This window comes from Etheostoma cragini, chromosome 15 (genome assembly GCF_013103735.1).
Source record: "Etheostoma cragini isolate CJK2018 chromosome 15, CSU_Ecrag_1.0, whole genome shotgun sequence".
Taxonomy (NCBI): domain Eukaryota; kingdom Metazoa; phylum Chordata; class Actinopteri; order Perciformes; family Percidae; genus Etheostoma; species Etheostoma cragini.
The window spans coordinates 15,737,795-15,751,835 of NC_048421.1; the positions used below are offsets into that span (position 1 = coordinate 15,737,795).

Consider the following 14,041-nt stretch of genomic DNA (forward strand, 5'->3'; position numbering starts at 1 on the left):
AATCCACGTAAGGAGGTTTGTTGCGGTGGTGGATGGGTCAAACAACAGACTTTCACCCAGGAGACGTCACATATGTGACAATTCCTTTCCTCGTTTTCTTTCTTTTACTAACCATAACCATCCCGTTGTTTTTGCGTGTCCCGCATGTGACGGTCTGTCCGCTGGAGTGTGGCATTTCATTTCCCCGTTGTTGCGTCCCCGAGAGACCGCGGATCGTGTCACAGCAATCGTCATCGTCTACTACGCGTGGTGTTTCATTTCCCCGTTATTGCATCCCCGAGACACCGCGGATCGTGTCCCGGCAGCTGCCTTTCACCGTTGTTCTTTTTCTAACCACAACCGTCCCGTTGCGTGTGGCGTTTCATTTCCCTGCCTACACCAGAGACCTCGGATCGTGTCCTGGAGGCCGTTGTTTATTTCACTGTGACCACCACAAAATAAATGAGAAAATCTATTACTGTTGACAAATCAATAAATCGTAATAACGTGACAATTTCACAATTTGCCGTGAGACTGGGTATAATAGCAACAGCGCCTAATATCCCCCCACAAAGCTACTTGGCGTTTGATGCTTGCGTTTCAGATCAGATTAAAAGAGGGCCCTTTAAAGTATAAAAAGAAAGGGCAAAAAAAATCCACATCAGGACAAAACCTTTAACAAGTGACACGCTGACCACCACACAGAACCACCATGTATACAGGTTTATCTGCCCTGTCTCATTTCTGCTTCAGTTAGTCACCAACTTGAGGTCACAGTACAAAGACCAAAAAGAACACAAATGAAATGATGAAAAAGAAAACTTTCAAAGACAGTTTGAGCTACTGCATTACCGCAGAGAAAACATCTGCCATGGTTCAGTCGAGCCGAGGGAGTGTGCAAGGAAGAGTGGGCACAAAAATCCCCAAACCCATGCGCACCCACACAGAAACAAAGATAGATATGAGGCAGTTAGGGCCTTTGGGGGGGCTGCACAGTTCTGTAAAAGAACATTTTTGATATGGAGAGTTTGTAGCTATGCCTAGCCTCAGTCAAAGTCATGCATAACCCAGTATTACATGACCACAGCTACTGTTCATGCAATATTCTGTTGTTTTTTACCCTGCAAAAGCTCAATGTTTTATTTGTTGCACAAGCTTTTATTTAACAAGAGCTCTGGTGGTGATTTAATAATTGCCCTGTGCAGTAACAAGCTATAACAGGAAGTAACAGCGTAACAAGTGTTTTTACAGCCTTATAACTTTAAGCCATTAAAGCAGGTCGACACGAGAGAATTCCAACCTGATAATGCATTTGTAACTTTTACACTGCGGCTTAAGTTTAATGTGGGATCATTTACAGTAATGACAACATGTAAGGAGATAGAAGTACAAGACGCGTGTTTCTAATGCTGACAGAGTTGGCATTAAGCTTCCAAAAAACAAAAAATTAGACTTACAGAAGAGAAGTTGTGAGCGCCGCATGGCTGTCCTCTGTATTTGCACGAGAGGAGCATGTCATCCAGTTGGTGGCTTAGTCGGTCCATAAACTCCAGGTTGGTTCCCTCAAAGTTCCTGGGTGGCAGAAAGAGCCTAAAGTCTGACAGCTTCCTGAACCAGGCCCGACGGTCGTCTTGAAGCAAGTCCAGAACCATGGGTCTCACTGTCCGGTTAGCCAGCAGCAGGCCCAGCCAGTGGCCGGCGAAGTACAGGTCGCTCTTGGTGAGCTTGTAGAGGCGGATAGGGTTGTTGTTGCAGATAGTGACTGTGGGGAAGGCCAGTTCTCTGGCCCACTCTGTGTGGACTCTTGTGTGTGTGGGGAAGGAAAGCCAGTGCAGTAGGCGGTTGGAGGACCAGGATAAAAGCAGCCCCAGGGAGGTGCAAAGGGCCAGTAGCCAGAAGGCCCTGCGGCCCACAGAGCCACCAGGGACGCAAACTTGCCTCAGGCCGTGCAGGCGTGTCCTTGATAGCAAAGTTGAAGTGATCCGTGCCAAAGTTGGCTTCATATGATGCCGCTGACGACCCTTTCTGATCATAGCCGGGGATCCCCGCCGGAGACAGCGCCCCTCCAGGGCCATAGCTGTCAACAGCGCTCCTACAGCCACGGGAAAGGCTTCATATCCAAGCCAGGCCTCAGGGGCTGAGGCCCACATGTAGCTCCAGGATAAATCCACTACTGTAAGTGTTTTAATGAATATTTATGGTCCATTCAGTCTTAATTGTAAATATACTATATGCAGATGTAGTACCCACAAGGAATTCAGTGTGTTTTGAAGTTAGCGTTCCTCTCGTGCTGGAGCTCCAATTAACGCACCATCAGCTACTTGTTGGTCATCTATCCTGGTCTCTGGAGCTGAGAGTGCTCCAATCATCCAAGTCAAAAACAGCTAGGCAAATGTGCTCCAAGCAAGGTGTCTTCTACACGAGTGACTCCAGCGCCACCAATGTTAGTGTGACAGTGAACAAGAGACGATGAGACAGAGAGAGTGAAGGAAAGAGGAAGAGGGAGGGGAAGAGAGAGGGAGAGAGGAGGATAGAATACAAAACACCAAGGGCTAAGCAGAGAGGACAAAAACACAAATGAAAGAAGGAGAAGAAGGTAATTAAAACAATTTGACAAATTGGTTGGTGTGGTGCAGTCTGTTAGAGGAGAGCTTCCTGTGTTCCAGTGCTGTGGTTTCTCTTCTTTTGAGTCACGCGTGTGTGTTTTTTGGCTTCGCTGGCTTGCAGAGGCGTTTCGGGAGCCAGAGGCAGCAATCAGTTTTCTTGTCACTGTTTAGTACAAGCTTTAATTGAATCCACAAAAGTCTCCCAAGCTCATTTAATTTCTGTCCCACTTTGCGGACTCACTTTTGATGCCTAGACTTCCTTGTGATGTTCCTGGTATGTTTCTTCTCTCTCACTCCACTTGGCTCTAACCAGTGTCATTAGGTCCTGCGGGTAACCACAGGGTAGCCTCATCTTGAAGCAACCTGCTTCTCAGCGCCACCGTCACAGTGAGAAACATGCTATAACACGCTTTCACATGGAGAAGGAGGCACTCCTGTGCATTCACAGACACACACTCACAGCGGTTTCCAGCGGGAAACCAGACCAGAGATAATATGTTCTGTCACACTCTGATCTGAACATCTCTCCCCTTTTTCTGTGTCTACCTATACTCTCTCTTCTTCTTCCTTTCTAGTTCTTTTCTCCCCAACTCAAAGAATCAGAGAATCTCAATATTCCTCTCATGTCTCCGCTCCTCCTTCTAAAAATACTCTCCCCACATCAAAATCCATCAACTTGCCCTCACGCTCCCCCCTCCTCCTCCACCTCGCTCTTGTGTCCAGCCCCGTATGCTCGACCTCCTGTCAGGCTCCCTCTTCTCCTCCTCTTCTTCTTTTCCACTTTGTGCACGCACTCCCTCACTTCTCTCCGTCGTCAGCGAAGGCTTCTTTGTGCACTTTTCTCCCTCGGCGTCCTTGTCAGCTTCATCCAGCTTGCTTCGCGTCCCTGCTCCGAATGACTTCTATCCTCTAAGTGATCTCTCCTCCCCCTCTCGCGGCTTGCTCCTCTTCTTTACCCGGGTTTTCAGGCAGCTTGTCCTCCCGTTGCACCTCTCCTTCTCCTCCTCCTCCTGCAGCACAGCTCTGTCCACGCTGCCGATGAGCCCGTCACTGATGAGAGTGCCTGTCTCTCTCTGTGCTAACTGGCGCTGTCCTTCGCCCCCCCTCTGTTTGTCTGCTGCTGCTGCTGCTGCTGAGCCGCACAGCTACAGTGCAATGAGAGACTGCTGTGTGCATGGATGTAAAGGCTTGTGTGCAGCAGAGGAGAACAGCTCCACGTGAGCTCTCCACTAGTTCCAGCTTATTATGGGAAGTTTGAAATGTATTTGGTAACACAGTATGTGTATGAGAATAAAGGTTCCTTCTTTTGTTTTTGTAGGAAAGGGTATATTTATAGTAGTTTGCTTGTTTTTCGCCAGTTTTTATTTTTGTCAGTGAAAGTCTTAATTTTCTTTCAGGCACCACTTGTCTTCTGCTTATTTTGAGGCTTGTTGCTATTTGATGTGTACAGTTACCATGGTTACAGTTGTTGTTCTTGTCTACTGCGAGATTAGGATTTAATTTGATGAAGTTGACAAAATTGTAATACACTTCGTTGTAGTTTATGTTTCTGTTCCATCTCATTTTTGTTGATCAGAAAGGGCGCTCAACAAAACTACATTAGCACCACATGAATGCAAATGGTGGGTAAATGAAGCTTAGCGAAAGTTCAATCAGGAAGACTCCCTTAACACACTCATTCATTCTTCCCATCTCTGGCTCTCTCTCAGCAGCTTCTATTCCGTAGGCGTTTACTCTGAGTAGTCCAACCCCATTTTGCCACTCTCTGCTAGCCGATTATATCAAACTTTAAAATTTTCTCCTCACTGCTACTGTCGGTTTTCATTTCAGTACGATCTGATGCAACCCTCCTCCACGGCTACACCACTAGTCTTCATCATATCAGCACCTAGTCCCGCTCCACATTCCATCGGCCAGATCTTCAGCCGACTCTCTTCACCACCACCATCAGAGTCTAAACCCCGGGAGAAATATCCTGATCTAAACATGGAAACCCCTACCCCTCTAAATATAGCCTACTACGTCCTGATGAGCTCTAATCGCCAAAATCTTTTATCATGTACTTGTGATAAAATAATTGTTCATTCTAAATTAAGTCTCCCCTAATAGGACTAACACATTAGAATCTACTTGAGAATCTAGCCTGTCATCTTTGACTAGAGCTCGACTGATAAATTAGTGAGGCCTTTATTAGCGGTTGACTGCAACAGTGTTGCAGTTACATACAGTAGTTTACCAGGGAGAGATGAAAAATGTCCTAGATAATACATTATGTTTTGTTATTATAATACATTATTATGTCACAATTCTATGTAAGGGATCCATAACAATGTTTCTGCCTTTTCTGTGGTAATGTTAAAAAAGAAGACTTCCATTTTTGACATCTCAATCAGTTGTTAAAGCTGGAGTGCGGAATATTTGGCTCCACCCACTGGTAGTGAGAAGAATTACAGAAACAATTTTGGCGTGCAGTGACATTCATAACGCCCCTGTGGTAACTTTCCCCTTCCTGTCGGTCAAAGTATTGGTTACAACAAAAGTACACTGACACACTGTAGAACCAGGGGCTAAAGTGGGCTCTGGCAGGTGGAGGAACCCTAAGATCCAGGGTGGGTGCGGCTAACACCACACCAAAATTGGAAAAATTAGCTTAGTCATTGACAACTGATAAGAAAGCCCTTACATTATTGATTTACTTGAGACACTTAAGTTAATTTGAGATAAGCCTTTTTATTTCTTTTATCTTTTTTTTTTTTCTTTTGTCATTTGTATGTATATGCTCCTAGGTTATGTTCTTTTTATGCTGGTCCCAAAGTAAAAGCTCTATTTTTCAACTTAATTTGTCAAGTGCCTTGTTTATTTGTCATGGAGCCCCCCTGGGGTCAGCTGAGAAAAGAAAAACTAAACCGTTAGAAAAGTGGGAAAGATCTTTACTACAAGACTGACACAAAAATATCTAGTAATCTAATAATTAAATAAGGTAGTGTCTCCAAACTTACCTTAATTATAAGGTGTCTCCTCCTAGTTGTACCACAACACTTACTGTTAAAAAATAAGTTTGGAGGCACTACGATATTTAATTATTAAATTAATAGATGTTTTGTGTCGGTGTTGTAGTTTATAGACGCTCCCTAAGCACCGCCGGCTGCTGCTAGAGACCAGTCTTATTTCTCCAGGTTGAGGGACTGGTTGTTTTGATAAAAAAATGTTTGTAGCTCAACCTTACTACGTTAGGAAAGATACGCCATTTGGGATTTAATATAATTTCGCTATAGAGTAATTAATCCCAGAAGTTTGAATCTGTGAATATCTTTCCTACTTTGCTCACGTTTATTAAACCGAGAGCCCGCATTATAAAATCCGTGCGGATGGATTACTTGTTTTTTCTTCTCAGCAGACACCAGGGGGGTTCTGTAGTTGGTATATATTCATTCTCAATAAAGAATTGAAAAAACAACAATTTACTACTAGTTCACCTGTTACTCTCGTTATTTCCTTTTACCAAAACAGCCAGGAGTTGAGCTTTCATTCAAACTAAATTATGACTGGTGTAATTGGCATGCCAAATTCAGATCCCACAAGGCCAGACTGCCTCCTAAGTTACCACATTGGAAAGGCTAATTTTAAATTAGAGTCCGACGCAGTCATTTTACGTAAAACACAGAGGTGCTACATTCACTTCCATCTAGTCTTGCATTGCCAGACCCTCCTCCACAGCGAGGGTCTGGCTAGTCCACACAGCATCCCGGGACATGAGAAAAACATGCTCTGGATAAGTCTCAATTCTTTAAACCAATCAAAATCGCCATGGGGGGCGGTAAGCGCCGGACGGAGCTGCTGTGACGCTGTAAAACAGCCTGGGAAGGAACTTGTTTGCGTGGAACATGTGTACCTTTCAAAGGTTCTTTCAGTAGTGCACTCAGATTGGACAGAAAGTCTAGCTAGCTGTCTGGATTTACCCTGCAGAGATCTGAGGAGCAGTTACCCATAGTCCTCAGAAATTGAACAGAGTTTAACATTTCAACACAAAGAAAGCGGAAGGTAACAGACATCTGGCCGAAATGATAGACATATGGCAAATTGTCTGGCAGCACCTAAACAATCCCATAAGTGGAACGTTGTGGATATGGACTAACTTCCAGCTTCATGGTGAACAATGGCGGCTGTACAGCATCACTAGCTTTAACTGAACATAATGATAATATAATAATATCCAGCTCAGCTTAAACCACCAGATCTGCAGCACATTAACGCGTTGATCACTAAAGAGCCTGTTTTATAACCAGTAGGCTACCGGTAGTCCACGACTGTCCTGCTTTGATTACAGACATGTGAACTCACCACAGACACTCGCCTTGTGCATGCACTCATGTGCTGCTAAGAGTGAATTTAATCAGAGAGCCAGAATTAGCAACAACACTGGAAGACCTGAAGATTTCGCACTCTAGATTTAAAGATGCTTTAACAGTTTTATTTAACGATTCTTAAATTGCACACAAATTTGTGTGCACACAAGTGCACACAAATTCGTTCATGGATAAATTTTTACTCATGTGAGAGCAAAATAAAAACAGAAAGACCAAACATCTACTTTAATACTATGCTGTTCTAACTTTCAGGGATTTAGTTTTCCAAGTGAAAGATCAGAAATCAGCCAAATGCACAACAAAGAATAATAAAAAGTCCCTTTAAACCAAACAATTAGAGCAGTATTTCAGTCTTCCAACATGTCCTTCGTGGAAACACATCAAACAGCATGCATCAACTGCTAAGCAAGGACGTTATCCACTTACCCATTCTTATTCAAACCATTTGCATACATGCAGTGATTTTGTACCATTTTCCACTGCTTTTAGGGTGAAGCATTAGTTCAAACTTTGTTGCCAATGAACCAGCTCTGTCCAACACAGTCTAGTTAAATAGGCTTCATCTATACAAGTAAACAGGCCTCTGAGCCAACTCCTCTTAAGTGCTCTTGTTCACTCAATGTTTTAATGCATTGTTTAATAAGATTCAAAGGTTTACTCGTCAGCATTCATCAGCATTCTTCTGCTAATTACAGTGGAGAGAGTTTTCTTCCTGTGTACTGAAGAAGAGCATCATTTTATTTTTCATTTTAATTTTATTTTACCTTTCAAGCCCAATTTTTTTTAAATGTCTTGTCTCAACCCCCCCCCCCCCCCCCCCCCCCCCCCCCCCCCCCCCCCCCCCGGGCCCCCCCGTGCTGCTCTGAGGTCTAATTAAGCAGGAAAAGGAAATCAAAACACGATATAGCTACTTCTTGATATTTTGTCTGCAATGGGTGGCAGCACTGAATCAATATAACATTCGATCCTTTTTGCCATGCATTGTAGAGGCTAACCAAATTATTATAAACCAGCTTTGTACAAGAGATAATTTCTAATTTGCTGCTGGATCAACCAAGTGTGTGTGTTTGACATAATTTTAATCTTGAGCACAAGTTCATTTTCAGTGTATGGCCGAATGTTTGGCAACACGGATGAAATCTCTTTTCTGAATATGTAATGAAAAGCCATTTTTAACTCAAGAGTTATAAAGCCCAAACAAGAGCCCAAAGGAACCTTTCACACTGTCAAAAGAAATTAACGCACAATCTCAAAAAGGCATGTGCACACACGCACGCACATTACGTGCACACAAAAAAAATATTGTTCCCAAACAGCAGAATGAGGACTATGAAAATGTAAAACACATTCATGTATAATGAATAACCTGTCCAAATACAAAGAACAAGAACGTGGTATTGAAATGTCAAAGGCATGCGAGCACACTTATTTTCTCTAAAACCACACACACAAACACAGCTAGAGTCAGAGGCAGCCTTCCAAAGCCTGGATCCACAGGCTGAATAATTAGCTTTGAGCCATAAAGTATTTCATAGAGGGTTTTTCAGAACAACTATGCAGTCAGTGTAAAGAACAGCTCAAAGGCTCAATATTTCCAATTTGCAATTCTAAAACATAAGGGAAATCACTGATTAATTAGGGATATAGCCAACCCAAGCGTCAGATCCAATTACACAGCACTCTATAGCTGTAACGCCATGGCATACATTTCCCATAAATGTATTCCTATACACTGTCAACAACACTGTCTCAGATCAAATAACACATAGTAGTAAACTGGTCAATGAAAGAGGAAAGAGTGGCCTTTGAACCACGATTAAACATTCATAGATCAATTAGGCCGAGAACACTGACACTGGCAAGTAGATTAAACATGAGGGAGGTGAATAAAAACTATGTACCTTGTGGCAGGCAGCCATTCATCAAAACCCCAGTTTGACTTCAAATGACTGTGATGACAGGCAAAGCAATACGCTGCTTTTTTATTGTTTATTAGTTTTCTAATCTGACTACAGTAACAGAAGAAAAACTGGAAGGGTAGCTTCACCTTCCTGAACTCATTGGTTTTTAAATGAACAGAAAGGATAGATCCCGGAGGAAACACTGATTAAGCCAAGAGATTGATGCTCTTGTGGTCGTCGCTCATTTAATCGTCATTACATCTAATAGTTGTTGTCAGGGTTCATAGAATAATCTAGAAATTGCTTCCTTTGTGATGAGGCGGAGGAGGTTCCGCTGGGGCCTCTCTATCATCTTTGAGTTGCTGTCACTGATGATGACATATTAAGGTGCTCCACGTGTCAGAATAAGCACCCTGGTCACTTTGAAGTTAAAAAAGGAACAATATTACCAATCTACTATGTCCCACCATGACACAATGTGTGTATCACTGTGGTCTAACAAACATGTTGATAAGGGTGCATGTCCCTCTGCATAAAGCATTTGTTACGACAATTTTACAAGTTTTAAAACCTGCATTGTTCGCGTCTTACCCAGCAGTTGCAGTGTTGACCAGAGGAATAGCACTCCAAAATGTTTTCAATACCTCCAACCACTGGTAAAAAAAAACTCAATTTGGTACCTAAACAGAATAGATTTTCTGGGCCACTTGGGTGTACCGGAACAGGCTAAATACACATACCTGACATCCTTTCAACCTACGGTAGTAGCTCAATGTGTATGGGCTTGGTATTGGGGCTGCCAGTAAGCACCTGACTATGGCAGCTCCATCACTCCACAACAATAATGCATGTCTATGCAGTATTATAGGTCCTGTGTGTGGATGTGTTTATATCAGGCCTATGTGTGTTAAATAATTTGTTAACTTTTTCCTGGTCTGACTCTTACACACACACACACACACACACACACACACACACACACACACACACACACACACACACACACACACAGATAAATAGCTACTTTAGACAGGCAGACAGACAGATTGTATGGTGAAAGTATGTGTGGTGAAAGTAAGTGTCTACTTTCACACCCAAGTGGCCTACAAAATGAATGCTGCTTTACAGACTGATAGTCACTCTGTCTGATACTTTTTATCCACTTGGGGAAATTGTAGCTGACCTCACCTGCTCTAGTTGCATGGTAATCGCTTTGGACTACTTAGGAAAAAGTAATGAAACATCATCAGAATCTTTATTCTAAAATTATCGTCTCTATCCTCAATAACTACAGTGAAATATCTAAGGATTAGCAGCTCTTTATATCTAGTGAATAGTAGATTCACTTCATTTTCAGCTAAATCGACATAGTTATGCTTGTATTAATATAATATAACTGAGTTAAAGTACTGATGGACCCTTTTAGGGCCGTGACACACTAACTCGAAAATCGGCCGTTCAACAGTCTGGCGAGGCGACCTAAGTTTGTTCGATGTGTTCTGTGCCGTCGTCTGTCCGGAGTGGTACGGATAGGCTTGTGGCCTTTCTTTTGGGAGACCTGACGTGCTCGGTTGGAAGCGGGCACTGCTGGAAGTCAGACTCAAATGACAAATCTGATTGGTGGAGTGTAAACCAGAAAACGACGAGTGGGATAAGCGTGACTAGAGTCTCTCAAAATCTGACAAAAATCTTTGAAACTGACCTTCGTTGATCTGAAATGAAGACAGATTCAGCAACTGGATGGCCTATTTCTTGCTTAAAATGTTTTCCGAAACACTTTTCGGTGAACTATTTTAGTGAAATACGAGATCATATTCTGAATAAGCCAGTTACAGAATACAATACAGATTAGCGCCGCCTGCTGTTATGGAGACGTGTTACGTCTGGTTGCTTCGGTGTGTTCCCAGGCACTTATTTGGTGAAGACTGATCAGTCCAACCGCGTTTTCTGCCGAGGGTCGGCCGTCTGGTTGGTGTGTCAGGCGCTTTATTTTAAAGGTCAGACCTAAGATGATGCTTTTGACACACAGCCGCCTTAGTGTGTTGATAAGCAGCTCATGAATCAGTCTCCTAATGATCCTCTCCCCACTTGACCCTGCCTTACCCCTTTTGGGATTCACTGATAAAAAGGAAGCTCTGGTTAAAGCTGGCATTTAATTCACCCCTCGGCCACTGGCACGTTGTCTGCCTGCCTCCGCCCAAACACATTCTGTGACACCAACCTTGCTGATAACGAAGACGAGAAAAAGGGAAGACAGCTCTTTCTTTCCCCAAGCTGACAAGACTGATAAGGCCAGCAAGGTCACAAAAGTATGTCCCCCAATCTCCATTCATAGGGATATCTCTAACAAGCTAAGATCAGTGATTGGGGCACTGAATGTGAGGTTAATGAATGCCACTAAGCTCTACTGACGCATCTCATACATCACATCAATCACAGACACTCAAATTAACACCCACTTCCTACTTTGATAAGAATTAAAGTTTTAAAAATGCATTCATCGAAATCTGCAGATTTTATACCAATTCCTCGTCCGTGTTGTTTAATAATTCTATCCAGTGCAAGCAGCAAAGATCAGTTCTCAGATTGTTATACTGGCTTCTGTTTGTCAAAGAATCAACTTTAAAATTGGTCAATTGCCAAAAGAACATCTCTTATCTGCAGCTCCGTTATGAACGAGCCACATCATTGGTACAGGGATGCTTACTGTCCCCCAGAATAACTAAACACAAAGAAGCAGCAATCCATTTATAAGCACCAAATATCTGGAACAAACTTGCAGATATAAATTCTGCTCCAGCTCTCTCTGTTCTTTCAAATGAGGGCATAAGAACTCTTAAGTTAAATTTGGGACTATTTATTCCAATCTTGTACTGCATTTTAGCTGCACTGTAATTTGTTAATTTGACTGATTTTAATTTGACTGATTTTATTTTGAGTGATTTTATTTTTTGACCGATTCTAATTTAACTTTGTTATCCTTTTTAATCCTATATATGTCTTTTCATATAGCTTTTTTATATTAGCTTGCATTTTTTTTATATGATACTTTTTTGGCTTACGTTGAACACTTTGTTGTTGAAAGTTGCGGAAATAGTGCAGGGTCTGCAGCTGTCATTTTATGTGACCTCCGAAGGGAAGGCAAACTTATTTGTATAGCACACAACAAACCTAAATCTGATATTGACAGGTTTTTAATACATCTGTGATTAACCTTCAGGTCTGTGGTCAGATGAAACAACACAACAAAACAACAAAAACAATAAAACTAGGCTCACTGATTTCAAGTCTGGTCACAGTGATTTCACACTTCACCTGCTGCGTCATTTCTGTTTCAGTTCAATTAAGTCTCCATGCAACATTTAACATAAGGTTAAGGTATTTACGATAAAATATGTTTTGTTTTATTGTTTTTTACTTTGGTGTAGAGGTTGATCGGATCTGCTTGTTGTTGTGTCAAACCAAGTCTCGCTCAGAGAGAAGTGTTGTTCTGAAACGCAAGACTTGACTTGATTCATCCACATTGTCAAGATCAGCTGACATTGAAAATATTTAAATAACATTAAGTTACACTTTATGTACTCCTACACAACAAACTATTCCCAGGAACTCCTCTCTCCAACACTTACTCACTGTTTCCACCGGTATCTTACGGCAGCAAGTCACCTATTTCAGAACAAGACTTCTCCTTAACCCTTGTATTGTCCTCTCGGTTCAAAAGGGACAAAAAAATGACATTTTTGTCTCATTTACAGACTTTTTTTTAGTTTTTACTAACACCAGCTTACTATTTTTATACTTTTTGGAATTTATGGTCAATAACCCATAACTCATTTATGTAGAATTATACCTAATATTTAAGTTAAAAAAGCAGAAATTTTGACTAATAGTTAAGATCAGAGAAATGAGAGTGATCAATTGTATTTGCAAAGAGCGTTGTAAGGAATCCAAACCATTTTTTGTGGTAATTTTGTTAAGAAGAAACCAATATTTCAGATATCAACATTTTTTAAAGGGGTCAAATTTGACCCGAGGACAACAGGAGGGTTAAGAGAGACTTGGACACAATAACAAGCCAACACGATCAAGCGAAAGGTACACGAAAAACGTTTTATTTCTCTAGGGTCCTTTCCACAATGTAGTCAGACACTTATAATAAAAATCTGAACCGGTCAGTGTCAAAAACAAGCGCTATTAGTGAATGTAAATTGATGGTACGTAATTGTCCCTTAGTTTACCTTTAAAGGTAGTACAGTTACGCAGAGGATTTTAAATAATGTTTAAAGGTCCTACATTTATTAGAGCTGGTGCAGCAAATTTGGGAAGTTGAATAAAATTTGAATATTTAAAAAAGAAATAAATGATAAATGACTGCAGGAATAAATATTCAATGTGTATTTTTTCACAAATTGGTTTTCTAACGTTAGAAAATCTCGCCCTTGTTGCCCTAAAACCATGTCCCTCTGCCTCTTCTTAGTGATCCCAATGGCACCACGCCAGAAGATAAACAACCAATCAGAGCAGAAGACTCCAACGCAGTGTCAATGGCAATTAGGCAGCACTGATCAAATGAGATTCTGTTACTGCATTGCTTAAATCTTTTCTCAAACGTTTTCGGATACATATTTTAATGTCCTGTTTAGCTGTTAAATGAGAAAGTGTGTAACCAAGTCCATTTTCCAAAGAAACCTCATTTTGTTCAGCTAAATAATGCGCTAAAATATCTTTATATGAAAAATCACCATTAAAGGCTTTTAAACCAAAAACTACATGACTGTTCCAACAGTAGTGTAACCCAAAATTGGAGAGAAAGTAACAACATTAGCAGCTAAGATTAGATGTAGCTGTGGCGTTAGCATGTAGCTACTTGTAGTTAGTAGCGGATTGTAATGCGATAAAGCAGCACTTTCTACCGTCAGAAATCACAGATAAAAGCTCCTGAACCAAATACTACCCAGACCGGATATGTTTCAGCAGTAATGTGAAATTGGGGAGAAATTAACAAAAATGGCAGCCAAGATTAAAGCTTTCCCTAACTAGCATGTAGCTAGTCCTATGTAAATACAAAACTAGCCAAAATAAATAAATAAAACTGCAATAACCTGCCTAGACCAATCGTAGAAACAAGGCGTCACTACCCGATGAGAGTCGAGTCAGACCGGCTCCGGCCAAGTGCCCATGTGAGTTG

The 14,041-nt window shown here is 41.6% G+C and overlaps 1 protein-coding gene across 3 annotated transcripts in view; it reads right to left on the reverse strand.

Annotated features, from left to right (window-relative positions):
* The window catches only part of asic2 (acid-sensing (proton-gated) ion channel 2), a 357,541-nt gene that overhangs the window by 110,549 nt on the left and 232,951 nt on the right, over window positions 1-14,041 (reverse strand). The window contains exon 1 of one of the 3 annotated variants that reach the window (XM_034894032.1): window positions 1,437-2,129. The exons of the other annotated variants lie outside the window; for them this stretch is intronic. Coding sequence (XP_034749923.1) covers window positions 1,437-2,129 — 693 coding nt within the window. Of the gene's footprint in view, window positions 1-1,436; window positions 2,130-14,041 lie in introns of those variants that run through there. 3 annotated transcript variants of the gene reach the window in all.